The sequence below is a fragment of the Propithecus coquereli genome, unplaced genomic scaffold, assembly GCF_000956105.1.
Source record: "Propithecus coquereli isolate 6110/MARCELLA unplaced genomic scaffold, Pcoq_1.0 Scaffold164, whole genome shotgun sequence".
In the NCBI taxonomy this organism is placed as follows: domain Eukaryota; kingdom Metazoa; phylum Chordata; class Mammalia; order Primates; family Indriidae; genus Propithecus; species Propithecus coquereli.
Genome location: NW_012140969.1, coordinates 3,412,120 through 3,438,262, shown reverse-complemented (window position 1 = coordinate 3,438,262; position 26,143 = coordinate 3,412,120). Strand labels below are relative to the sequence as shown.

The 26,143-nt window shown below is 54.7% G+C and overlaps 1 protein-coding gene across 1 annotated transcript; it reads right to left on the bottom strand.

Moving 5' to 3' along the window:
• Positions 1 to 18: 18 nt before the first annotated feature.
• On the bottom strand, positions 19 to 24,733 carry MAST1 (microtubule associated serine/threonine kinase 1). Its single transcript, XM_012641415.1, has 26 exons — positions 24,544 to 24,733; positions 22,779 to 22,867; positions 22,364 to 22,439; positions 20,373 to 20,451; positions 17,968 to 18,128; positions 17,763 to 17,838; positions 17,393 to 17,602; positions 14,960 to 15,061; positions 14,739 to 14,871; positions 14,597 to 14,664; positions 11,254 to 11,339; positions 10,956 to 11,164; positions 6,973 to 7,111; positions 6,730 to 6,862; positions 6,427 to 6,592; positions 6,216 to 6,317; positions 5,976 to 6,098; positions 5,289 to 5,398; positions 4,450 to 4,628; positions 4,123 to 4,370; positions 3,569 to 3,775; positions 3,122 to 3,351; positions 2,703 to 2,825; positions 2,476 to 2,612; positions 1,442 to 1,629; positions 19 to 1,357 (listed from the first exon to the last, which is right to left on the bottom strand). Exons 1-26 carry the CDS (start codon positions 24,624 to 24,626, stop codon positions 102 to 104), a joined length of 4,713 nt encoding a protein of 1,570 aa, XP_012496869.1. The 5' UTR covers positions 24,627 to 24,733; the 3' UTR covers positions 19 to 101.
• Between the last annotated feature and the right edge of the window lie 1,410 nt (positions 24,734 to 26,143).

The following is a 26,143-nucleotide window of genomic DNA, read 5'->3' as shown; positions in this document are numbered from 1 at the left end:
GGGGTGACCCCAGAAAGCTCACACAGCACGGACGCACTTTATTTATATGTGTACATATGTATACAGGCGGCTGTACAGCGCAGGGCCAAGGGCCCCCTCAGCTATGGGCCTGGGGGTGCGGGGCTGGATGCCCCTTTTTTGGTCAGGCCTGCTGGGGGCACAGCTTCAGCAGGGCACCGGGAGGTCAGCCCCACTTCAGGCTTGGTGCCAGGGACCAGGAGGGAGGCGGGTGGGGCTGGGGCTGCTGCGCTGCTGGGCGCACTTTTCGTCAGGGCTGGGCACGGGGTCTGGGGGTCCGGCGAGAGCTTGGGGGAGGCGGGCTTGGAGCGAGGCCCGCTCAGCGTGGTCCGCTCCTCCACCACTTCCAGCACCCAGCGCTCTCGGCCCCGGGGCGCCTCGGGCACGGGAGGCATCAGGGGCGCGGATTCCTGTAACCCCTTGGAGTCCACGCCCGGAGGCTGGGGCGCCTCAGCCTTAGCCCCGGGTCGCGCGGGCTCTACGACAATGGGCACTGGGGGCGTGCCCGCCTCGCCGGAGCTGCTGCGCCGGCCTGTCTCGTGTTCCTGCACCGGGCTCAGCGCCGCCTTGGCCACAGCCCTGGCCACCCCGCCCGGGCCATCCTCTGTCTGCACGCTCTGGTGCCGCGTGCAGCCGGCGTCCCGTTCCAGGGTCCGGCCCCCGGGGGTGGTGGCGCGGGGCGGGGTGCAGGTCTCGGCGCCCCCCGGGGACTCCTCCCTGCTTGACGCTGGCGGCCTGGGGGCGCCCTCGGGCAGCAATGGGTCCGCGCCCAGGCTCAGGAGCGACTCCTGGCGGCCCAGGCGGCGGACAGCGACCTGCCTGGGTGCGCCAGGGCCCTCGACAGGGGGCGTCTCGCCGTCGGACTCTGCGAGGCTATGCAGGGCCAGTTCGCCATGGAAGTCCTTGCGGAAATCCGGGTGGCCCACCTCGAGGCTGTGTTTGCGTAGCGCGCCCTTCTTGTCGCCGCCCAGCGAGGCTCCCAGCTTCTCTGCCGACTGCACGCGCTTGAGGAGCGGCGAGCGTGGGGGCTCAGCACTCTTGGGGCGCGGGCGCACCACGGGCGGCGATGAATGCAGTTTGGCCGGAAAGCTCTGCGTAGTGTGCGAGCTGCCCACCGTGTGACCCGGCAGGGGCGGCGGCGACGCCTGCGTTGGGGATGGCGTGTGTGCCAGCGGCGACAGCGGGATGTTGCCGGCCGACTTGCAGCGGGCAGAGCGGTACTGGCGGTGGAGCTTTGGCGACAGCCCGTGCAGCGTGCTGGGCCGGATGTGGTGCGATGCCGACGAGGCCGGCGAGTTGGGTGTGCTCGAGGCTGGGGAGCTGCTCTGGGATGAGGCGCCTGCGGGCGAGAGGAGGTGTAGCAGGCCGTGAGTCCCGCCCGGGCACCAGCCAGGCCACCCCGTCTGCTCAGGCCCAGGCGTACCTAGGTAGGCGGAGTCGGGCGTGGAGCGGTAGCTGTGCGTGGGCGAGCGCGCCGGCAGCCCGTGCGTGGGTGACCCCGGGAGACTGTCGCTGGACGATAGTGAGCGGTTCAGCGACGACAGCGAGCGGCTAGTGTGCAGCAGGTTCGACTGCTTCGTGATCTTCCGGAAGAGGGAGCTGCGCTTCTTGCTGGGGGACAGAAAGGGGGCCACCTAGCCTGGACTGAGAGGCCAGAGTTCCTGGCTCCTCCCGCTTCAGAACGCCTGTAACCTCCCACCCCTTCTGGCCCCGCCCTCTCCAGCTATACTCCACCTATCAAGACAAAGAACTTCCCCTAATGCCCGGCAGTTTGGCTCCTCCCACTTGAGGTCCCGCCCACCTCTTTCTGGCTATTCCCAGTTCAAGCTAGAAACACCCAAACAAAACCAATCTCTTCTGGCCCCGCCCACCTCTCTAACCCCGTCCCCCCTTCTACTGCAACCCACCTATCAGGACGGGAAGAAATTCACCCGACTCAGCTTGTCTGGCTCCTCTCACTCACTCAAATCCCATCTCGGCTCCTTGTCTGGGCCAAACCCACTGATCAAAACAACACTCTTCTCTGGCCCCACCCACCTCTCTCCTAGCTCCTCCCATCTATGACGGAAAAAACTATTTTAGTTGTCACAGTCTTGCCTGGCATGCTCGTTCCAGATAGAAATTTCAACCTAGCCCCTCCTAGTCCAATCTAAACACATCTAACAGGTCAGAACCTTTTCCTTCCCCGAACAGTGCCCTCTCCAGGTCACATCCGCTGGCACTGCCCACCTGCCCAAGACCCTCCCACTATGCTTCTCTTCCAGCCTAGAAACCTGGTACAGCTTCCTTTCCTGGCCCCTCCCATTTTCCCAGCCCCTGTTAACTTGTATGTCCTGTCGTCTGTTCTTTTGTCAGTGGTTCCAGCCACCTTTCCTGTGCACTTCAGTCCTCACGTACGCCTCTCCAGCCTCAGCCCGCCCACTGCTCAAAGACTGGGCTATCTATAGCTCTGCCCACCTCTCCTGGCCCTCCTTGGCAGAGGGCCGCTTGTTCCTCCGAGCCATTTTGGCCTTGTAGCTGCTGCGTCTCGCGGGGCCAATGCGGATAGAGGTATTTTCGAAGGGCGTTGTGGTCACTGCTACTTTGTTGCCACTCTGGAGGAAGAATGGAGGAGGACAGCCCTGCTGGAGGCTGCTCAGTTCTTCCCTCCCCTCCACCCAGAGCACCCCCTCCCCTGCACTCACCTTAAGGATCAGCTCCACGACCTCAGGATGCACCATGCCATGCACCGGCTCCCCATTCACGTGGGTGATGAGATCCCCTGCACAGAGCCCTGCCTCTTGGGCTGGGCCCCCTTCCTCCACGTGCTAGGGACAGAGCAGCACACAGGGGCAGCGTTAATGAAATTGGTAACAAGGAAAGCTTCTAAGCTTATGTGCCAGACACCTAGCTCTGCATGCACTATAATCCTCATAACACCGTATGAATTAGTGTGTTTTGCAGACAAAGAAACTGAGGCTTGGAGAGGGAAGTGACACAGGGGGTCACGGAGGACTCTCGCCCAGACTAACTGGCTCCAGAGTTTGAAAGATCCATTATTTCTGGGGGCCCCTCTCTTGCCTCAGCCCCCACCCTTGGATACAGATCCCACACGAGTGCTCACCCAGACGATGTGGTGGACACTGTAGACATCTGAGTCACCCATGTAGACGCGGATGGCTCGTAGTGTGAAGCCATACTTCTTGCCTGAGCGTTGGATAGTGATGGGGGAGCGGAGCCCAGTGACAGCTGGTGAGTAGTCCCGGCTGGGTGAGGAGTCCCGTGAGGATGGGTTGGAGGAGAGAGACCGTGGGGACATGGGGCTGGCAAGGGGTGAGCTTCCATGTGGGTCCACTGCAGACACAGAACCATGGTCAGAGGTCAGAGCCAACAAGACATAGATCTCCCTGTATCTGCTCCTCCCTCCTCCCAAGTCAAAGTCCCAGAGCAGCCTCTCATTGATCTATCTTGGAGCCAATCGCTGTGGACAGGGAAAATGCAGTATTTTCATTGGTCTGTCCCAGTCAGAATGCAGACAGCCCCTCCCCTGGCAGGTAGGGCCCAGCATTACCTGCAGGAATCATGACAGACAAAGCAGTGGCCGAGGCTGACTTGATGACTTTGCCCCCAGTACGAGAAGGTCTTTTCTCTACCACAGGGTCCCCTGACATCTGCTGGTGCCGCGCCCGGCGCAGAACCAGGTCACTGGTGGCCCTAGCACCTGATGGGTCCCCGTCCTTCAAGGGTGGGCAGAGGTCACCTGGGCGTGGTTGGTCAACTACAACAGAAAGCACGCCATTTAGGGATCAGTCCAAGGCCAGGAATTTTCTCACATGCTGTTCCCTCTGCCCGGAATGCTCTTCCCACTTTTCTCCCGTTGCCCGATTGTGAGTTTTATAAGAGGAGGTAACATGCATCTGGCACTACTCCTAATGCAGAGGAGCACCCTCTGTCAGTCTGTATCACTGACTGGGCGTGACAGCGGGGTGTTCCTGATGTTAAGAATCTCAGGTTGCAGAGTGAATAAATAGTACGTGAGATCTTGCATAAACAGTACCAGGCTCATTGAATGCTCAATATATGGCCACTGGGGAGCTGGGAAAGGCAGCAGGAGAGGGCACTCACTGGCCTCCGCATCCCCGGTGCTGGGGGTACCTTCCCCTTGAACCGCCTCTTTGGGGGCCCGCGCATCCAGCGAGCCTGGAGGGTCGGAGCTGGGCCGGGGAGGCCTGCGCAGCCGGGCCTCATCCTCGTCCTCCTGGGGGGCGCTGAAGCGGCTGGGCTCCAGCAGCGCCGAGAAACGGCGGCGCGCGCCCAACGGGGGACTGGCCTCCCCCTCCAGGAAACTGGCCTCCGAAGCGGAGAAGCGCTTGCTGCTGCATGAAGGGGGCGTGGTCAGAGGAGACACGCCCCCTCGGCCCTACCCCCAAACCCAGTAGTTCCTCTGCTCACATCTCCGGGGAGCCCCCTCTCCAGGTCTTCTCACGCAGGGTCAGGCCACCCAGCCCCTCTCGCTTGCCGGCCACCTTCTCCTCGGGACCCTTGGCACTCGGCTCCCGCTTGCTGCCTCCTGCTGCCGCTACAGGGGTTTTGGGCTCATGCTGCGACAGCTGCTCCATACTGCTATACACCTGCAAGGGGGGTAGGACGTGGTGGGAGGCAATTAGAGTCCTCCAAACCCCCCCACTCCCGGTTCCAGCTTCGCTCCGGAGCTAATCAGCTTCCTGCCACTGAACCCGCCCAAACTGCGCTCCATTCTCCGAGGCCAGGGCCCCCCAACAACCTACAATTCCTCAGCTCAGGCCCCACCCCGTAAAATTAGGGCCTCAATTTTCTTCTAGGCTCCGTCCCTACAATGCCCTGATCAATCGGGTCTCCACCCAGCCCCATCTTCCCAGGGCACCCCTCTGAATTTGTCTACCCTCGCCCAGGCTAGGTCCCGCTCACCTCTGCAAGTTGCTACTCAAAGCAAGATCTTGCTTGACTTAGGCCGGACCCCCTGTCATGTCATCTGCACGCCGTGACCCCGCCCCTCCTAGGCCTAACCCCGCCCCACTGTGGGCCTCATCTGCACGACCCTAACAGTTCGCGTTAGATTTTACTCAATGCCAAAGACTCGTCCCCTAGACCCCTCTCCAGCCTCCCCGCTGCCCTTGCCAGTCCCAGACCCCCGCCCCCTCAGTAACTTCCAGCTCCTAAGACCTCGGGCACCTGGGGCCCTGCTCCCACAGCCTCTCAAGGCCCCGTCCCCCAGGGGGTCTGGCCCCGTCCCAAGCCAGGCCTTGGCCCACCTTGCTGAAGCGCGGCGAGCAGGAGGAGAACTGGCGGATTTCCACGGGCTCCTCCTCCGTGGTGTCATCCTCGTCATAGGAGTTCACATGATGATACCTGTCTGAGCGGGCTGCAGAGGGGGTGGGGGCCGTGACCGCGGGCACAGGTCCACTCCTCAGGTCACATCCCCGTGGGAGCCCAGTCCTGGCTCAAGCCAGGCCAGCAGGTCAGGCCACGCCCCTGCCTTATTCTCGGATCGGATTCAGGCTCCGCCCCCAGGCTGGGGCCTGCCCCATTCTCAGAGGCTCCGTCTAGCTCCGCCTCCAGAATGGCCACGCCCCCAGTCCCGCCTACAGCGCTCTGCTCCGTGGCTGCGCCTCAGGCCGCCCACGTCCCGCCTCTTCTCAGTCCTGGCACGGACCCCCTAGGCAAGACCCAGGCCCAACCTCCGAACTCACCCCTGTCCCGGCCCCACGTCTATCCCAACCCCAGTTTCTCACCTAGCGCTTAGCCTGAGCCCCGCCCCCATGCCAGCCCCGCCCCACATTGCCCCGCTCCCGAGCGGCCCCCGCGCGGTCCACAACTACAGCCTTGGCATCCAGAGGTCCGATACGTACCTAGCCCAGCCCCAGCCCAGGCCTTACCCTAAGGCTTCTCTCCTGGGGATGCCACCCTCCACCCAGGCCCTGCCTCGTGTCCCCGCTCACTGTCAAAGTAGCTAGTGTCATCTTCCGACTCTAGGTGGGGGATGAACTCGGCCTTCTGCCTCAGCAGCCCTGTCCAGTCTAGGTCTCGGAAGAAACTGTGCTGCTTCACCTCAAAGGCTCCACCTAGGAGAGAAGGAATTGCAGCGACAGCTGACGGCCAGACCAGCAGCCACGCCCCCACCCTCTGCCTTCCGCCCCAGGTCTGCCTCCCACCAACGAGCTGCACCGCAGACCCCTTACCTGCCCCAAGTCGGACGAGGGGATTGGTCTGCAGCAGACTGGATATCAGGAGTTGGGCGTCTGTGGGCAGGGCCTCCTCCCCCTCGGGCCACAGGATGTCATCTGCGAAGCAAAGTGGGACTAGGGGTCGCTTTTGGAGTCCATGGGGCCCTGGGCTGGCTCCCCTCCCCATGCACCCCGCCTCCTGCCCGTCCACTGCAGAGATGCGTACCGCTGATGACCTGTCCAAAGAGCTCTTCCGGCGTGTCCCCGAAGAAAGGCACACAGCCCACCAGGAACTCGTAGAGGATGATGCCCATGGCCCACCAGTCCACTGGCTTGCCGTAGCCCTGGCGCAGGATGACCTCGGGTGCGATGTACTCTGGGGTCCCACACACCTGGGGGCAGGCTGTCAGCCCGCGCCCTGGCCACAGGAGGGGCCTCCGGGGAGAGCGGTGCCCCCCACCAGGCCCTGGGACCCCGAGGTCCTGCTGGGTCACTCCACCCGCAGCGACCCCCACGCCCGCACACACACCTGTTTGTCCAGGAACTCCCGGGCGTCCTTCTCGATGTGGCCTTCGTACAAGTTGGTGGTCAGGCTCATAAGTCCCATCTTGGAGAGGCCGAAATCCGTAAGCTTGATGTGACCCATGGAGGTGATGAGGAGGCTGCAGACACGGTCGGGCGGGTGGGTCTCAGAGGCGAGCCCCACCCGCCGATTTATCCCTGAGCCTCCCAAGGGGGCAGGGACAGAGTGATGGGAAAGGTGAAAGCTCACTTGTCAGGCTTGAGGTCGCGGTGCACGATGCCGTAGTTGTGCAGGTACTCCAACGCCAGCACCGTCTCAGCGAAGTACATGCGGGCCATCTCCACCGGCAGCGCCCCGATGTTCTTCAGCAGGGTTGCACAGTCGCCACCTGCAGGCCAGGAGACCAACCCACGTGAAGAGGGTGGTAGGTAACCCCAGGCCAGAGTCGAGCACTGGAGGCGTACCATAGCACCAAGTCCTCATGTTACATTGCACCCATTTTTCAGATAAGGAACACTGAGGCTCAGAGAGGGGCCTCTCTCTCCCCAGGTCACATAAGGAATTGCCCTGTACTAGATTTTTCTTGTCCTCTTAGCCATCCTCCAAAGTTGGCATAATTAGCCTTTTTTTTTTTTTCTGAGACAGTGTCTTCCTCTGTCCCCCAGGCTGGAGTGTAGTGGTGCAATCATAGCTCACTGCAGCCTTGAACTCCTGGGCTCAAGCTATCCTTCTGCTTCAGCCTCCAGAGTAGCTGGGACAACAGGCACATGCCACTATGCCCAACTATTATTTGTATTTTTTTTTAGAGATGGGGTCTTGCTATGTTGCCCAGGTTGGCCTCAATCTCCTGGCCTCAAGCGAGCCTCCCAAAGTGCTGGGATTAGAGACATGAGCCACCGCTCCCATCCTGATAAGCCTCAGAGAGAGGTCGGGTCATGCAGGGAGTTGTTGCTGAAGGTGAGGTGTGGTTGGGACCAAAGTCTGTCTGCTTATCAACTCCATCTGGGAGCCACAGCCCTTGATTTTCTGGCATCTGAACTTTGAGGCTCAGGGGCCTGAAAATGCAGATTTTTGGCCTCCACCAGATTTACCATGACTAATGTTGGTATTTCAGCTTTCCCAATATCCATTCCCCTTTTTTCTTATGAAAGGCAGATTTCCTTCTGGGTGCAGCGACTGGGTCGGTATGTAACCCAAGTTGCTCCAGTGAGTCAACCCTCAGAATTTTCCCTTTATCTGTAAGGACTACTAAGCTCGTAGGATATAAGCTGAGCTCGGCCAGATGGCAACCTTTCTATATCAGGGCTTGTCTAGAGGGAAGCCCACACATGGAAGAGCATAGCCAAGAGATGGAGCGATCCCTGATGGTATGGTGTGAGCACCTTGATACAGCCATTCCTGAAGGCGATCTTCATTTTTCAATCACATGAGCCAATTCATTTCTTTCTTTCTTTTTTCTGTTCTCTTTACACCAGGTTTAACTGGGTTTTGGAAACTGACAAATCAGACTATCTGAGGATGGGGCCTGGGAATATGCATTTGAGCACACCTATTGTGTACTCAACTTGCCACAGAGATCCTGATTCTGTTCCCTTCTCTCTTCCTTCACCATAACCCTGGACTAGAGCAGTCACTTCCTCTCTGGTATCCCTTCTTCTGCCTTGCCTATAGCAGCAAAATGGAATTTCTTTTTTTTTTTTTTTTTTTGAGACAGAGTCTCACTGTGTTGCCCGGGCTAGAGTAAATGCCGTGGCGTCAGCCTAGCTCACAGCAACCTCAAACTCCTGGGCTCAAGCGATCCTCCTGCCTCAGCCTCCCGAGTAGCTGGGACTACAGGCATGCGCCACCATGCCTGGCTAATTTTTTTTTCTATATATTTTTAGTTGTCCGATTAATTTCTTTCTAATTTTAGTAGAGACGGGGTCTCGCTCTTGCTCAGGCTGGTCTCGAACTCCTGAGCTCAAACAATCCGCCCGCCTCGGCCTCCCAGAGAGCTAGGATTACAGGCATGAGCCACCGCGCCCGGCCATAGAGTTTCTTAAAACATAAATCAGACCATGTCAACCCTGCTTAAAGTGTTCCAATGGCTTCCTGTTGCACTGAGAATGAAATCTGCCATTCCAGGCTCTGGAAGGCCCTGCATGCCCAGCCCCACCAGCCTCCTCCCTCCTCATCTCTCCCTCGCTCACTGGGCTCCGGCTCCACTGGTCTCCTTGCAGCCCCTCCATATCCAAACATATTGTCACCTAAGTGACTTTGCACTAAGGAGTCACTTTTCCTGGTATATTGCAGGCCTCAGAGAAGCCCCCTGCCCACCTACATCCACACTGCTTCCTCTAGCCTGAAGGTCCTCATGTCCTCACTATGTGAAATGTCCTTGTCTCCTTCCGCTTGTTTTCCTTGTTGTCTGTCTATGCAGACCAGAATGTAACCTCCATGAGGGAGCGTGTGTCTGTCTAGGCCCCCACTGTGCCACCAGTGCCCAGCACAGCATGTGGCATGAGGGAGATAATGACGGGATATTTGTTGGGTGAAGAGAGGGTTGATTAAGGATTGCAGGTGGCATAACTGTGGCCCTGTGAGATCACGTGTGTGTCCTAATAACCACAGCATGTGTGTGTTTGGCCAATGGATGGAGTAATCTTTGGGTGGATACACATGCCTGGATGGATGGGTGAAAAATAACATAGACATTATTGATGGTTGGATAGATGGATAAACTGATGGTTAAATTGTGGATAAATGGATAGAGCTAGCTAGCTGGCTAGCTAACTAGATAGATAAGGTGAATGCTGGAATGAAGGTTTAGATGAATGAATAAAATAGTAATGGATGGATGGGTGATGGATTAATAAATAGATAAATAGGGCCAGAGTGGCGGCTCATGCCTGTAATCCCAGCACTTTGAGAGGCTAGGAAAGGAGGATTGCTTGAGCTCAGGAATTCGAGGCAAGCCTGGGCAACATAAAGAGACTCTGTATCTACAAAAATAAAAATAAATTAGCTGGGCATGCTGGCATGCAACTGTACTCCCAGCTACTCGGGAGGCTGAGGCAGGAGGATCGCCTGAGCCAAAGACTTTGGGGCTGCAGTGAGCTATGATCTTGCCACTGCACTCCAGCCTGGGGGACAGAGTGAGATCCTGTCTCAAAACAAAGAAAAGAAAAAAAAATATAAATATGAATAGATACTGGCAGACTGGTGGATGGTGAATGAATGGATGGAGAAATAGATGAATGAATGAAGGGATAAATATAGGCAAATATGGATGAATGAAAAATAGGTGTATAATACAAAGAATGAACCTTAATGTAAACTATGGACTTCAGTTAGGAATAATGTACCAGGATTGGTTTATCAATTGTAACAAATTTACCACACTGACACAAGATGTAAATAACAGGGAAGAGGGGAGGGCTATGTGGGAACTCTCTGTACTTTCTGATCGATTTTTCCGTAAACCTAAAACTCCTCATAAAAAAGGGAAGACACGCCGGGCACGGTGGCTCACGCCTGTGATCCTAGCACTCTGGGAGGCCGAGACGGGCGGATTGTTTGAGCTCAGGAGTTTGAGATCAGCCTGAGCAAGAGCGAGACCCCGTCTCTACTAAAAAAAAATAGAAAGAAATTATCTGGACAACTAAAAAATATATATATAGAAAAAATTAGCAGGGCATGGTGGAGCATGCCTGTAGTCCCAGCTGCTCGGGAGGCTGAGGCAGTAGGATCGCTTGAGCCCAGGAGTTTGAGGTGGCTGTGAGCTAGGCTGATGCCACGGCACCCTAGCCTGGGCAACAGAGCCAGACTCTGTCTCAAAAAAAAAAGGGAAGACTGTTAATTTTAAAAAATAGATGTATAATGGATAAGTGGATATATGGGTGGACGAATGGATGGATAATCACAAAGACAAATGGATGGAGAGACGCACTTATAAACAAGTGCACGGATGTGTGGATGGAAAAACAAATTGATTAGCAAATGGATAGATGGAAGGATGGATGGATGAATAATGGGTGGATAATAGATAATTGAATGGATGTCTCGATATTGAATGAAATGAAAAACAGGTAAATAGACCAATAGATGGCTGGATAAATACATAGGTGAAACTGATAAATAGATAGGTGGATAAACACACAGGCGGAAAATCAATATGGTGACGGGGGCTCTGGCAGCAGCCCTGACTAGCATGCATCTCCCCATCTTCCCTGCAGCCCCGCGGGCAGCCACACCTTCCACGTATTCCATGACCATACAGAGGTGGCGCCGGGTCTCGAAGGAGCAGAACATGCCAACCACAAAGGGGTTCTCAGCAAAGGTGAGGATGTCGCGCTCCACGAAGGCCTGCTGGATCTGGTTGCGCAAGATCAAGTTCTGCTTGTTGATCTTCTTCATGGCGAAGCGCTGCCGGGTGTCGCGGTGCCGCACCAGGTAGACAGCACTGCAGGGGGAGAGAGCGGGGACCGGCCATCACCTCCGAGACACCCGGCCTCCGCCACCCTCCCCCCGCCAGAGCCCCGGGTGGCTCACCCGTAGGCACCATTGCTTATGAGCTTGATAGTATCAAAGTCATTCTCCCCAGGTGGCTTCTTGGCCTTGGTGCTGCTGCTGCGGCCCTTCAGGGGAAAGATGGAGACCATTACCATCATCATCATGAGAGTGGGGCTCTTGTTATTCTATTTTACACATGGGGAAACTGAGGCACAGAGAGGGTGAGTGAATCCTTCATCCAAGTGCCACAATGAGGGAGAAACAAAGTCAGGACTTGAATCCAAGACTGATTCTCAAGACATATCCCTGACTTCTTCCATTAGGAACGATAGCAGAAAACCTACAAAATGGATCCTAACATATAATATATAAAGAGTTCCCAGAAATCAATAACAAAAACTTAATAATTGAAGGAAAAAAAGTGGGCAATGTATGTGAACTAGAGTTAGATTACTCAATCTCACACATAATGACAGAAAGGCAAGTTATAATTACCACAAAATACCATTTTTCACCTAGTAGGTGGGCAAAAAAAATAAAATCCAAAAGGCTAACACACTCTGTGGGCAAAGATGTGGGAAAGCAGGCACTTTTATACCCTGCTGTTGGGAGCATAAATTAGTACAACCCCCAGAGAAGGTACTTTGGTATATATCAGAATTACAATTACAAATGCAGGTTCCTTTTGACTCAGCAATTTCGTTTTTGAATTTATGCTACCAATATCCTTGCCCATGTGAACAATTACATATGTATGATCCTGCTCATTGCAAGATTAGAAACAATCCATATGTCCATCTATAGGAAATCGGTTAAATAAACACATGAGCACATGAGGGGCATTTATATAAAGGAATATTGTGCCACTGTTAAAAAAAAATGAGAAATCTTTCTGTACATTGATTCAGAAAGTTCTCCAAAATGAACTTTGGAGTGGAAAAAAACAATGAACACTATGTACTGTATGTTTTTGTGTAAAAAAAAAGAGGCAAAATAAAACTATACAATCATATTTTGGGGATATAGGGCAATGGAAGTTAAAAGTGGAAGTAAGATTTTTCATGGTATATCTTTCTTGAAAATTATTTTGATTTTTCTTAGGGACAAAGAGATTTATTACATAGATATTACACAAAAATATCTATGCTGAATAAAAATATTGAACTTATACGCTCCTAGGTGTGTAGCCTAAAAAAAGCTGACACAAAAAAATTGACATAATTACAAGGAGAAATTGCTTAAAACAAAGAGTTAACACATATCTCTCAGAAACTATTCATCAGGCAAAAAATATGAATAGGGAGATGGAAGATTTGAATCACTCAATTAACAAATTTGATTGAATGGAATAATGTAGAATCCTACAAACAACAATTAGAGATAAATACCTTTTTTAGAGTTTTAGACTTTTGAGTGATGTCATTCCATTACCTATTCAAAAAATTAAACAAATGGCATGCATAGTGAGATTCTTTTAAAATATATATATAAAAGAAAGATGTGTGTGTATATGTGTGGGAATGCATAGACACAATTTAAAACAAAGGTCACAAACACAATTCCCTGCAGGGCCAGGTAGGCCAGGTGGAGGCCGTGGGTGATGGGGAAGCAGGTTCTCAGTATCCCAGGGCAGCCTCCACTCAGTGACAGCTGGTTCCACCACAGTGTTGTCAAAACTTCCGATTTTTCAAGAGAAGGACCAAACCCAGATTTTGAGGCAAAATCTTCTGATTTTTATATGTTGCTTCAAATTTTTGAAAAACACTAGGCAGTCCAGAGAAAATACATGTGTGGCCATCAGGGCAGGCAGTCTCCACCAGCTAGACATTTGGAACATCCACCAAAGTGTGATCACCTAGGGGTAGGATTATGGCAATTTTCCCTGTGCTGACCCACCCGTGCAGCCAGTCAGTTCCCTCAAAAGCCCATGCAACATTTCTCAATACGTTTTTTGTTTGTTTGTTTGTTTGTTTTTTGAGACAGAGTCTTGTTCTGTTGCCTGGGCTAGAATGCCATGGTGTCAGCCTAGTTCACAGCAACCTCAAACTCCCGGGCTCAAGCGATCCTCCTGCCTCAGCCTCCCAAGTAGCTGGGACTACAGGCATGCACTGCCACACCCACCCAGCTTCTTTTTTTCCCTATTTTTAGTTGCCCAGCTAATATCTTTCTTTCTTTCTTTCTTTCTTTTTAAGTTTTTTTTGTTGTTGTTGTTGAGACAGAGTCTCCCTCTGTTGCCCGGGCTAGAGTGCCGTGGCTTCACCCTAGCTCACAGCAACCTCAAACTCCTGGGCTCAAGCGATCCTTCTGCCTCAGCCTCCCGAGTAGCTGGGACTACAGGCATGCGCCACCATGCCCGTGTTTTTTTTAGTAGAGACGGGGTCTCACTCTTGCTCAGGCTGGTCTCAAACTCCTGAGCTCAAGCGATCCTCCTGCCTCAGCCTCCCAGAGTGCTAGGATTACAGGCATGAGCCACTGCGCCCGGCCTCTTTGTTTTTTTTAGTAGAGACAGGGTCTCACTCTTGCTCAGGTTGGTCTCAAACTCCTGACCTCAAGTGATCCTCCCACCTTGGCCTCCCAGGATGCTAGGATTACAGGCGTGAGCCACCATGCCCGGCCCCTCAGTAAGTTAAACACAAAATTATCATATAACCCAGCAATTCCACTCCTAGGTGTATGCCCAAAATAATTGAAAATAGTTGTTTAAACAAATACTTACACACAAATGTTTATAGCAGCACTACTCACAATAGACAAAAGATGGACAAATCAATGTCTATCAGTGGACGAATGCATAAACAAAATGTGGTCCATCCATACCACGGAATAATATCCATCCATAAAAAGGAATTTAGTTCTAGCCCATGCTACAATGTGCGTGAACCTCAAAAACATGCTGGGTGAAATAGGCTAGACACAAAAATCCACGGAGTGAATGATTCCATTTATATGAAATGTCCGGAATAGGCAAATCCATCAAGAGAGAAAGTAGATCGGTGGTCGCCGGGGGCTGGGGAGAGGGGGGTGGTGGGGAGTGATTGTTTAATGGGTGTGAGGTTTCCTTTTGTGGAGATTTTAAAAAGTCCCAGAACTAGACAGTTGTAACGGTTGTAAAACATTGCGAATGCACTAAACGCCACTGAATCGTTCATTTTTAAATGGTTAAAATGGTAAATTAAACTTTATATTGTGTGTATTTTATCATGGAAAGGAAAAAGGCCATGGAACAAGAGCTATTATTAATCCCATTTTACAGATGGGGAGACTGAGGCTCAGAGTGCAGGACCAAGAGATCCACACGGCCTGAGGGCAAAGGGGCAGGAGGTAAGCCCTGGCCTGCCCACCCATGGACCAGGGTGCTGACTTCCGGGCCGTGTGGCCTTACCTCGGAGAGGTCGTCCTGCTCGGGGGTGTTGGAGCCACCGCTGTCTTGCTCCTCCAGGTGCACCACGTCTAGGGAAGGATTGAGAGTGAGTGTGGGCTGGGGCCCAGGCCTGCTGGCACCTGGTCACCCTGCGCCCAGGCACCTGGAAAGGGGTCGCGCGTGAGGCCAAGCTGGCGGATGATGTAGCGCGGGATGTCCGTCTTCACGAGGTGGCCTTCCTTGGCGTGTCCCTCAGCTGCCTCCAGCAGGTGGTAGAACTCCTCGGGGTTGAATTCCTGAGCAAGGGCAGGAACAGGCTCACTGCAGGCTCGGAGGGGACCCCACCTCCACGCTATCTCCCCAACCCACACCCAGGCCCCTCACCAGGCACTCCAGCAGCCTCGCAGGCCGAGAAATGATAATGAGCAACTTCTTCACCAGCTGAGTGACAAAGGCCACCTCCAAGCTTTCAGAGCGTTCATAGGCCTGGGGAGAAGGGCACAGGCGGGTGGGGTTCACAGGTACCCGGCCTCAGCCAGGCCCCTGTCCCAGCCCCACAGGGTAGGCACAGCTGCTGTTGCCCCATTTTACAGGTGAGAAAACTGATGCCCAAGCCACACAGTAAAAATAATGAGGATAATAATTATGATAATGATAATGACAACAAATTATAATGATTATAGCAAACAGAGTCCTAAAACCTTCACTCATTCAATCCATCTTCAAAATAGCCCTGGTCTTCATCATAGTCCCAGCCCTGATGCCTAATGTTTATCCAGGTCGAACTAGAATCTCTCTGCCTGGCATGCTCTCCCTCTGAATCCCTGCATGGCTCCCTCTTTCTCCTCTTTCAAGTCTCCGCTCAGTTGTTATCTCCTCAAGGAGGCCTACCCTAAGTCCTCCCTCATCTGATCTAAAATCTCTCCCTGCCTTTTGGCAGCACCCTCAGACAACATTAACCGGCTTTTATTTTATTTTTTTAAGGGACAGCATCTTGGGCCAGGTACAGTGACTCATGCCTGTAATCCTAGCATTTTGGGAGGCCAAGACGGGAGGATCTTTTGAGGCCAGGAGTTTGAGACTAGCCTGGGCAACATAGCAAGACCCTGTCACTATAAGAAATAAAAAAAAGTAGCCAGGCGCAGTGGTGGTGTTCACCTGTAGTCCCAGTCACTCAGGAGGCTGAGGCAGGAGGATCTCTCAAGCCCATGAGTTTAACCCAAGTAGCTGGGACTATAGGTGTATGCCACTACACCCAGCATGAATCCCGTTGTTATAGCAGGAGAACTGAGGCACAGATGAGCTAAGCATTGTAGCAAAGACTGCACAGCAAGGAAGTGATTAGCTGCCTGTGAGCCTAGGCTGTCTGGAGTCTGTGCTCTCAACTCTTAAGGACCTAGCAGCAAAATCTGGACTCAAACCCAGATGTGGAGCCTGGCGTGGTAGCAGAAATGCGCCTCTAGTCTCTGCTACTTGGAAGCCTGAGGCAGGAGAATCACTTGAGCCCAGTAGTTCAAGTCCAACTTGGGCAACATAGCGAGACCCTGTCTCTTAAAAAAAAAAATAAACCACCAGACCTGACACCAAAGCCCATTGTGACACTAACATGCCACTTGTCAGGTCTGGGCTGGGAGTCTGGAGCCTAGAGCCCCATATTCTGGTCCCTGTGCCCTTATCCAACCTCATCTCACACTAGTGTCCCTTGGCTTTTGTGCTCCTGAAATTTCCCCGACTCCTTCCCACCTCAGGGACTTTGTACATGCCGTTCCCTCTGCTCAACACACGTTGCTTCCAGCTCTTCTCATGGCTGCTACCTGCTTATTATTCTTGTCCCAATATCAATGTCACATCCTCCAGGGACGCCTCCCTGGGCCTTACAGGGGAGCTTTGACACCACCCTGTTGCCCCGTTTTATGGCTTCATAGCCCTGGGTGTCCACTGAAATCATCACAGTCCTTGATTGGCTTGTTTCTTGTGTCTCTCACACTAGACTATCAGCCCCACAGGGGCAGGAATATTTGTCTGGGTTGTCCTCTGCCATGTCCCCAGTGCCCAGCACATAGTAGGTGTTCAGTAAATCATATCCATCACCATTAACTTGAATGGGGACATTATCTTGCTTGCTTTCATTCATTCATTTATTTTTTCTTTTTAGAGACGGGTCTCACCTGTAGCCCAGGCTTGAGCGCAGTGAGTGGCACGACCACAGCTCACTGCAGCCTTGAGCTCTTGGGATCAAGCCATCCTCCAGCCTGCCTCGGGAGTAGCTGGGACTACAGGCATGTGCCACTGTGCCTGGCCATTCATCTAGTCATTTAACCAACATTTACCGAGCATTTACTGTGTTCTGGGCACTGTGCCAGACAGCAGGGACACCACCGTGAACAGGACGACCCTCCCACCCCGCCCCTATGTGTGGGGCTGACATTGGACAAGGGGAGACAAGAATAAAATAAGCAAAAATCTACGGTGTGGTGCTAAGTGTTAAGGAGAAACTACGGAGAAAGTGGGTGGCGTGTGTGAGCAGAGTTTACATTTTTTAATGGGCGGGGGCGGGTCTAGGAAGCCCCCTTAGAAGGTGACATTTGAGTAAGGACCCGAAGGAAGTAAGGGAGGTTAAATGCCTGCCTCCCCCATCAGACCTAGGGCAGGAACCACGTCCTTGTCCCCCACTCCTGAGCCCTAAGCGCCACGGCAGCGCCTGGCACGTGGTAGGCGCTCCCTGCACTGATGCGGAGTGAAGAAAGGGGTGGGGGGCACTGGGCATGATTTGGGGGTGCAGAGCCTGAGATCCTGCCGGCCGCCGCGTGCACTCACGTCCTGCAGCAGCTTCTCCAGGTTTTCCTGCAATTCGTAGAAGTAGACGGTGGTGATGAGGCCGTCGCGGGACTTGGTCAGACAGTCCCTGGCCAGCTCGATGATCTGGTGGTGGATGAAGCTGAGCACGCCGTCGGCCAGAGGCAGCACGCTGTCAGGCTCGTAGGCGCGGGTGAAGTCGCGCAGCTTCTCCTCCATCTGCGCGGTGGCCTGCGGGAGGGACGGAGGCAGGGCGGGGGTGCCCAGAGGCTGTCGCCGTCAGGAGCCTGAGCTGCGTGCGCCGGCCGCTAGGGGGCGCGCGGCGCTAAGGCGAACGACAGCCCGGGCCGCCGGGTGTCCCCGCCGCCGCCGCCCCGGGCTCCCGCCTCACCTTGGGGAACCTCTCTTTGTAGACATGGTTCATCATCACGATCTCGTTGTCGCAGGAGGAGGGGGAGCGCCCGGGGCTGTGGGGAGAGAATCCCATGCTGTCCAGCCCCCGGCCTCTGAGCCCGCTCTGTTCGCGGGAACAGGCGACCCTTCATGCACAAGTCCTCAGGCCGCCAGCTGCGAGCGGAGTGGGGGTGTCTGCCCACCTGAGGCTCCGCGAGCGCGGCCGCACGGCCGGGGAGCGGCGACCGCCATCCTCGTCCGTGATGCTCTCGGTGCTGCCGAAGTGTTTGGACAGGAAGTGGAGCTCGTCCACCGTGGGCTGGTAGGGCAGCTGGTGCAGGCGCTCCTGGGAGGAGCAGGACGACTGGGGGGAGGGGCGGGGCCGGGGTCAGAGCCACCGCGGGCCCCACCCCGCCACAGCTTGGGACGCTGGGCTGGGACTCCAGGGGCTGATGGGCCAGTTGGCAAAATCAGGATCAGGACCTCATTTAAGATCCTTAGATCCCAGGGCCCTGGTTGGAACTCCTGGTCACGCACAGGTGGATAGGGACAGACACGGATGGGGACAGTGACGGAGACACGGATGTGGCCAGAGGAAGTGTGTTAAAACTTGAGTCAAATCGTGGCCCTCCTCTGTACAGAACCCTCCATGGCTCCCACCTTACTCAGGGTGAACACCCGAGTCCTCCCACCCCAAGGTCCTGCTCCATCTGGCCCTGCCTCCCTGCCCTGCCTTTTCCCCCCACCTTGCTGGCTCTGCTCTGGCTGCACTGGCCCCCTTGGGGGCTCTTGAACAAGCCAGGCAAGCTCCTGCCTCAGGGCCTTTGCACTGGCTTTCCCCTCTGCTTGCAACACATCTAATATAGATTACTCCTTCTCCTCCTTCAAATTTTTGCTTAAATGTCACCTCTCAGAGAAGCCACCTCTGGAACACACACTCATCATTTCTATCCCCACCCTATACTGTTCCCTCTTGCTTTATTTATCTCCTGACTTACAACATCTTTTTTTTTTTTTTTAAGTGACAGGGTTTCCCTCTGTCACCCAGGCTGAAGAGCAGTGGTGCAGTCATAGCTCACTGCAGCCTCAAAATTCTGCACTCAAGCAATCCCTCTGCCTCAGCCTCCAGAGTAGATGGGACTACAGGCTTATGGCACCATTCCTGGCTACATTTTTACATTTTTTTAGAGATGGGGTCTTGCTATGTTGCCCAGGATGGCCTCTCTTTTTTTTTCCCCCCAATTTTTTTGAAGCTAGAGGAGGTGCTGCAATCTGCTTCCACATTCCAGCACCCAGGCTGGTCTCAAACTCCTGGCTTCAAGTGATCCTCCTGCCTCCACGCCTGGCCCATTTTTTAATTTTATTTTAATGCACATTATATGTGGCCCATAGAGTCACAATTTCAAATAGTTCAAAAATTTTTACATAATTTAATATAAGGCAATAAAGCCATTCTCTGGCTCCATTTTCTGCCTTGGCCGATAAACCCCAAAATAATCAGGATCGCTGCCTGCATTGCCTCTCTTCCTCCCCCACCAACCCAAAGCTCCAGCTGCGCAGGGCTCCTTTCAACTTTTCAAATGCAGCAAGTTCTCTGTGGCCTCTGGGAGTTTGCTTATGCTGTTCCCCTTTCCTGGAACACCCTCTCTGCCTCTTCCACCTGCCAAACTCCTGCTGATCCTTTGTCTTGGCTGAAATGTCACCTCCTCTGGGAAGCCTTCCTTGGTTTCTCCCAGCTGAGTCACGTGCCTCTCCTCTGCCGTCACTGTGTCTTGTGCTACTCCCACCAAAACTCTGGCCACCCTATGGTGTAAATGCCTTCTTACTGGCCTGTCATCCCCCGCCGAGGGCTATGTGAATTGCTGGACGTTGACTCAGGTTATAGAGTCCAGCCACCACATGACAGTCTCCTCATAAATGGCTGCTGAACGTCATCCCAGGGGATGAATGAATGTACTAAAGACCTGGGTAGAGGGCCGGGCGCGGCGGCTCACGTCTGTAATCCTAGCACTCTGGGAGGCCGAGGCGGGTGGATCGCTCAAGGTCAGGAGTTCGAGACCAGCAAGAGTGAGACCCCGTCTTTACTAAAAATAGAAAGAAATTATCTGGACAGCTAAAAAAATATATATAGAAAAAATTAGCCGGGCATGGTGGCGCATGCCTGTAGTCCCAGCTGCTCGGGAGGCTGAGGCAGGAGGATCGCTTGAGCCCAGGAGTTTGAGGTTGCTGTGAGCTAGGCTGACGCCATGGCACTCACTCTAGCCAGGGCAACAGAGTGAGACTCTGTCTCAAAAAAAAAAAAAAAAAAAGACCTGGGTAGAAAACAGGGCAGATGGAGAGAGACTTTGGGTATTGCACGGGGTAAGCAAATGGGCTCTGAGTGAAAGCCGTGGCCTGTCCCTGGCCAGTTGCTGACACTTGAACAAATGGCTTAACTCGCTGAGCCTTAATGCCATCACGTGTAAATGAGTCAGACACGTGTAGGACCTTACAAATGTGTGTTGAGGGCAGAGAACAGGACTGCTGGCTTGGGCATGGGCCTTCGAGTGGGGGGTCCCCTGCAGCCTCTACCCGCCTGCCCGCCCACCTGCCCACCTGCCACACTCACCGAGACGGTGGAGCTGGGTGTGTTGGTGCCATAGCCAGACGAAGGGAGCGAGGCCAGAGACCAACGGCGTCCGTCCGCCCTGGAACCCAGCCGAGGTGCTCAGAGGCCACCATGTCCCCCTGCTGCCCCACTTCTCAGGGTGTGAGGGAAGCCACTGGGCATGGCCAGGGCAAGGAGTGGGGGAATATGTCTGTTCTCTGAGACTCCTCTGTGCCCTCAGAGTCAAGCGGGAAAAGGAAGTCTTCCAGCCAGGCACTGGGCACTTCGAGGGAGGATCCCACTCTCTTGTCATCCTACGCCAAACGAGCCCTCCAGAGTGGACACCCGCCGGAAAAGCCCACCCCAGGAACTCATCCCAGAGTGACCCCAGAAATCTCCCCCTGGAGAGCCTCCCGTGAGAAAGCTCTCAGAGTGAGACCCATTGGGACTTCTCAGAGAATAAAGGTCCCTGCCTCTGACACACACACTCTGACACACGCTCCAGTGGCCTTGCAGCCTTGTGCGCACAGACACAATCTGTCTCGCAGCCACACCCACTAGTGCTAGTGTGACTCCAGGAGGCAGGTTCGCATACTGACGGGCACACGTTCGCACTTCACACGCACCTCACACCCCCCCAATACACTCACTCGCATTCACTGTCCCATCCGTGGACCCAGATATCACACTCTCACACACTAACAAACAATCACACACACAAATCCAGACGTACACTCACGAGAGCGTACATACGTACACTCACCGAGACCCAGTGTTCACACTGTGACACACACAGAGACACATCCTCGCCCACACATGCTTTCACGTTCACACGGATACACATTCCAGACACCCTGGCTCATTGCCATCCACTCGTTGATACTCCCACACAGGGGCACAATCCTACAGACACACGCGTTCACACTCACACACGGCTGCACGTTCCCGTGGATGACTGTGTAGGCACGTGTTCCCTCGCACATTCACAGTCTCACACACTCACATCCACCCGCACCAGCACACAGATTGCACGGTCACATGGTCACACACCCCACATACTGGACTCCTCCCCTATTCCGTCCCCCAGGCAGTGTACTGGCCCAGCCCTCCCTCCGTGCAGATGAACACGTCAGGGCCAGTCCTACAGCCCTGTCCTGGCTTCCCCTTGCCCTCAGCTAAATTCCACGGTCGAGGGGAGCTTCCCCACCCTCCCCGGGGAGCCAGTCTTTGTCACCACAGCGCCCCGTGACTCCCACCCCACACCCTTCCTCAGCCTTTGCAATGATCCCCATTCTCTGCCCTGCCTGCCCCACTCGACTCTGAGGGTAGAGACGAAGTGTCATTCACCCCATATGCCCAGCTCCTACAACATACCAGGGGTTCAGACACTGTTTTTAGAATGAATAGAGATCAAAGAAAAAGAGATCCTCTAAAGCCCCCTGGTGACTCCCAGAAAGTTTCTCCAAAAATCATCATCAACCTCTCTGCTTGCCCCAGTTTCACCAAAGACCTCCAGAAAACTCATTTAAGGACACTCCAGAAACCCTCAGAGACCCTAGGAAGAAAATCTGAGATTCCTCCTCTTGGACTCTTGAGAAATAGCCCTAGCCGCCCTCCCCCACCTCGGGGACCAAGAGTCAGTCCCTAGATGGGCATCGCGCAGTCTGCGCTTGCGCACCTCATCTTGGCTACCCTGTCCTGTTGCTATGGAAACATCGGGCCAGGAGCGCAAGGCTCAGGGAGACCTAGACCCTGGGCCCAGAGCGCACGCGCTTTCGCGCCACCTCAGAGAAAGCCCCGCCCCCTCCCTATTCCAGGTCAGCTATTGGCCCCGCCTTCTTATAGGCCCCTCCCCGAAGGCTGGGCGCTTTTTCCCGCTGGGACTTTGAGGTACTAGCGGGTCTCCTCAGGCCCCAGCACGGGTGCAATTAGGAGGAGAACAGATGGCGGCCCAGACGGTGGGTGGGGAGGGTCTGGCCAGGGTTCTGGGGCCCTGGGGGACAGCGACTCACCTTCGGGAGGAGGCAAACGAGAAGTGGGCGGGGGTGTTGGGGGAGAAGTTGCGGGGACTGTCCAGGGGACTGCTACCTGTGGCGGAAAGGGGGCGCTTTAGACCTAGGTTGGGGAGCAGTCTCATCAGACCTCGTGATCCCTAAAGCGGGTTGCAAACAGAAGCCCGTCCTGTCTTTAGCCTACCTCTGCTGTTGTATGGTAGGCCACGCCCCTTTGCCTGTGGCTCCGCCTCTCCATACTTTCTGGTCCCGCCTGAGCCCCCGCCCACCAATACGCACAAGGATGGCCCCGCCCCTTATCCATTCAGGGTCCGCCTCTACCCAGACTCCGCCCCCTTCCTGCGGCATGACCACGCCCCTCGCCTGTGGCGCCCGCCTCCTGCAGTCTGATCCACACCCATCACGCTGGTCTCACCTAGGTGGCCCGGCAGCGGGGAGTGGGGTCTCGGCAGTGTGGGCGAAGTGCTGGTCAGGATGAGGCTTTTCCGGTTACTGGTGCGGCAGCTGCAGGGAAGGAGAGGCAGGGGGGCCAGGCCAGACCACAGCCCAGTGAGTCCTTGAGCCCAGCCAGCCGGCCTCCCATCTCAGATCCCCGCCTATCCCCCATCCGAATGTGCTTGGAGGCGCCCCCAGAAGACTTCTCGGAGGAGGAAGTAGTGGAAGATGTGGCAGGATTGTGTTTAGCAGGGGAAGCGCGTGTGACATGTGTGTGAGAGACTACCGTGTGGATGATGTGTGGGCATAGCGTCGGTCATACTGTGACAGTCTCAGTATCTGGGTGACAGCATTGGTAATAACAAGTGTCCGTGTGTCCTTCGGTGTAAGCTGACATTCACTGTATGTATCCACTTGTGGCATCCACTGTATGACTTCAACACTGTGTGCCACTAAGTGCATCCTAGTGTGGTATCATGTGTGACACTTCCTGGGTTTACCTGACATAACACAGCTTGTGCATTTGTGTGTCCATGTGACACAGTGTGAAACGCCACTTGTCCAGGACTATGTGTGCTGTAACATGTGCATGATGTATGATTTCTGCAATATGTATCTACGTGAAGCATTCTGAGTCAGTGTGAGATACTGTCCTTGTGTCTGTCTGTGACATTCACCATGTGTGTCCATGTGTGGCATCTACTGTGTGAATTTAACATCCTGTGACACTGGGCATGTCCGAGCTTGCCACCATGTGTGCCATTCCCTGGGTGAGCCTTGCATGTGATAACATGTGATTTTGTGTGTTTCTCTGTCCCTGCAAGATTCCCTGTGTCTGCTCATCCTGATGTCAGTGTGACACAATCTGTGACATGCCTAGATAAGACATCATACGTTGTTACATCGTTGGGTGCACAGATGTGTCATTGCCACACATGGCGTCTGTGTGCATCTCAGATGGCATGATTGTGTGTGTGTGTATCCCCACTCATGTGACATCTTACTAGGAGTACACGATGCCGTGCCTGTGGGTGTACGTGTCTGTGTGTGGCACTGGGGGGTGCTCCTGTGTGTCTGTGCATGGCTCTGACCTGTGGCGGCTGCATGGCTGGGTATGCGTGGCGCCTCCCAGTGTATCTGGGCCACTAGGGCTGTTGTGTGTATGTGTGTGTGACATCATGTCCTGCGTGACGCTGTGTGTCACTATTTTCAGTGTGGGGCTGTGTTCTTGAGGGGGGGGTCTGTGCTGTGATAAAAAGCCCCCCCTTTTTCTGACCCTCAGGATGCCAGTCTCCCTCCCAAAGAGGGAGCCCCAGCCACTCTGTCTGTCCCCTCACCCTCAGCCGCAGTGACTGAGCATATTAGCGCGTCCAGGAGCACGAGGCATGGGGGTGGGGGAGGCCAGGCTGCGGCTATTGTTCTGAGGGTGCCAAGCCCCCCACCCTCCCCTTCTTCCCCTACCCCTACCAGGCTGCCAGAGCCGGCAGCGCCAGCAGACAAAGGCGCCCTAACCCCCCACTCGGCACAGCCCCCTCCCCCCGCATCTGTCCTTTCCAGCGTGCAGTACCCCCGGACTCGGCCACATGGCCCCCCATTCAACACTATCCCCGGCGGGAAGGCGCAACGCGGGCACCTCTGGCGCAGCTGGACGGGACGCAGCATCCCGGGCCCCGCCCTGTGGCAGCACCCAGAGGGGCAGCATTGCGGAGAGGGCCGGGACAGGGCCTGGGGGATTGGGGGTCTACCTCTTGGTGCGGCGGAACATACTGCCGCCGGGGAAGGAGGGCATCGAGAAATTGGAAAGCGCGGTCCAGAGAGAGTCAGACATGACCCGGCGGCGACGACATGGTGGCAGGTGCCGCAGCGGCGGCGGCAACGGCGCGGGGAGCAAGCGCGCGGGGCGGAGGCTGGAGCCGCAGCGGGCAGGAGAGGGGAGGGGAGGGGAGGGGAGGGGAGGGCCCTGCGACTGCGGCCCGCCGGGAGGGGGCGCTGCGGTGTGCCCGCGCGCCAGACCCCGCCCGCGCGCGCCTGGCGCCCCCAGCCGGGCCCGAGAAAGGGCGGCCAGCCCCGCGAGTCTCTCCCAAGGCTCACCTGCTGCTTTTCCGGGGTAGGGGCAAATCCTTCTGGAAGGCAAAGGGGAAAAATGATGGAGGTCAGCGCGGACCTGCAGTTGCTGCCGCAAGCCCTCTCAGCTCCCCGCAGGAGCAGAAGCAGGGCGGGACAGATCTCTCCTTGGCATCATCACCTTCACCTTTGGCCATGCACTGAGGGCCGAGCTCCTAGGAGGAGAGGGTCTCAGGGTGATTCCTCTCCCGACCCCCAGAGACCAGCACAGGGCCAGGTACTCAGGAGGGACCCCATAGAGGGCACGTGAGCTTGCATCTCAGTGTTGGTGCAAATGAAACAGGAGTCTTTATTTGAAAAATATTTCTTGAGCACCTACTGTATGCCAGGCTGTAAACTAGGCACTGGGGACACAGCAGTGAGTAAAATAAAAGTTTCTGCCCTTTTAGGGACTAGCATGTAGAGGGCGAAGCAGACATTAAACACAATTAAGGTAGAAGTTAATGAGATCAACTTAGACGATAATACGTGTTATGAATAAACTTAAACAGGGTGATGTGATAGGCAGTGCCTGGGACAGGGAAACATGGTCAGAGAAGGATGCTCTGTGGAGGTGACTTTTAAGTTGGTTGCTGAAAGATAAGAGCCAGCCATGGGAGGGTCTATGGGGAGAGCATTCTATGTAGTGAGAGCCACAAAGGCAAAGGTCTCGAAGCAGGAATGAGCTTAGCATGTTCAAGCACTAAAGGTTGAATGAACGAATGAATGAATGAATGACTTCTCTACACCCCAACAGATCTGCTCCACTCCCAGCCAGATTCACAGGATCGGGGAGTGGTAGGTAGTTAGGCCAAACTGACAGGTGGTCAGGTGGCCTTTTTCATTAATGGCAACGATAATAACTGGTGGCTATTAACTTTACGTATCCACATTTGAATAAGGTCGTGTTCCATTTGTCAAGCACTCAGGAAGTCATTACAGGGATCAGGAGTTAGAGGGTCTTGGCCCTTCTCTGAGGACAGCAATGAGGACAAAAGGCACCACCTTCCAGCCAGTTGTGTATCCACAGGCTGAGGTTGGGTCAGGCTGCATGTGGAAAGATTTATTTGTTTATTTATTTAAGTATTATATATATATTTTTTAATTTAGAGACGGGGATCTCGCTCTTGCTCAGGCTGGTCTTGAACTCCTGACCTCAAGTGATCCTCCCGCCTCGACCTCCCAGAGTGCTACGATTACAGGGGTGAGTCACGGCACCCGTCCAGGTGGAAAGATTTAGGG

Excerpts from the sequence above, each read along its gene's own strand:
- MAST1 (XM_012641415.1), bottom strand. The coding sequence starts at position 24,626 with ATGTCTGACTCTCTCTGGACCGCGCTTTCCAATTTCTCGATGCCCTCC. Across the intron at positions 6,099-6,215 it reads CCTCGTCCGACTTGGGGCAG|GTGGAGCCTTTGAGGTGAAG; the intron begins GTAAGGGGTCTG and ends CTTCTCTCCTAG. Across the intron at positions 5,399-5,975 it reads TGACACTAGCTACTTTGACA|CCCGCTCAGACAGGTATCAT; the intron begins GTGAGCGGGGAC and ends CCCCCTCTGCAG.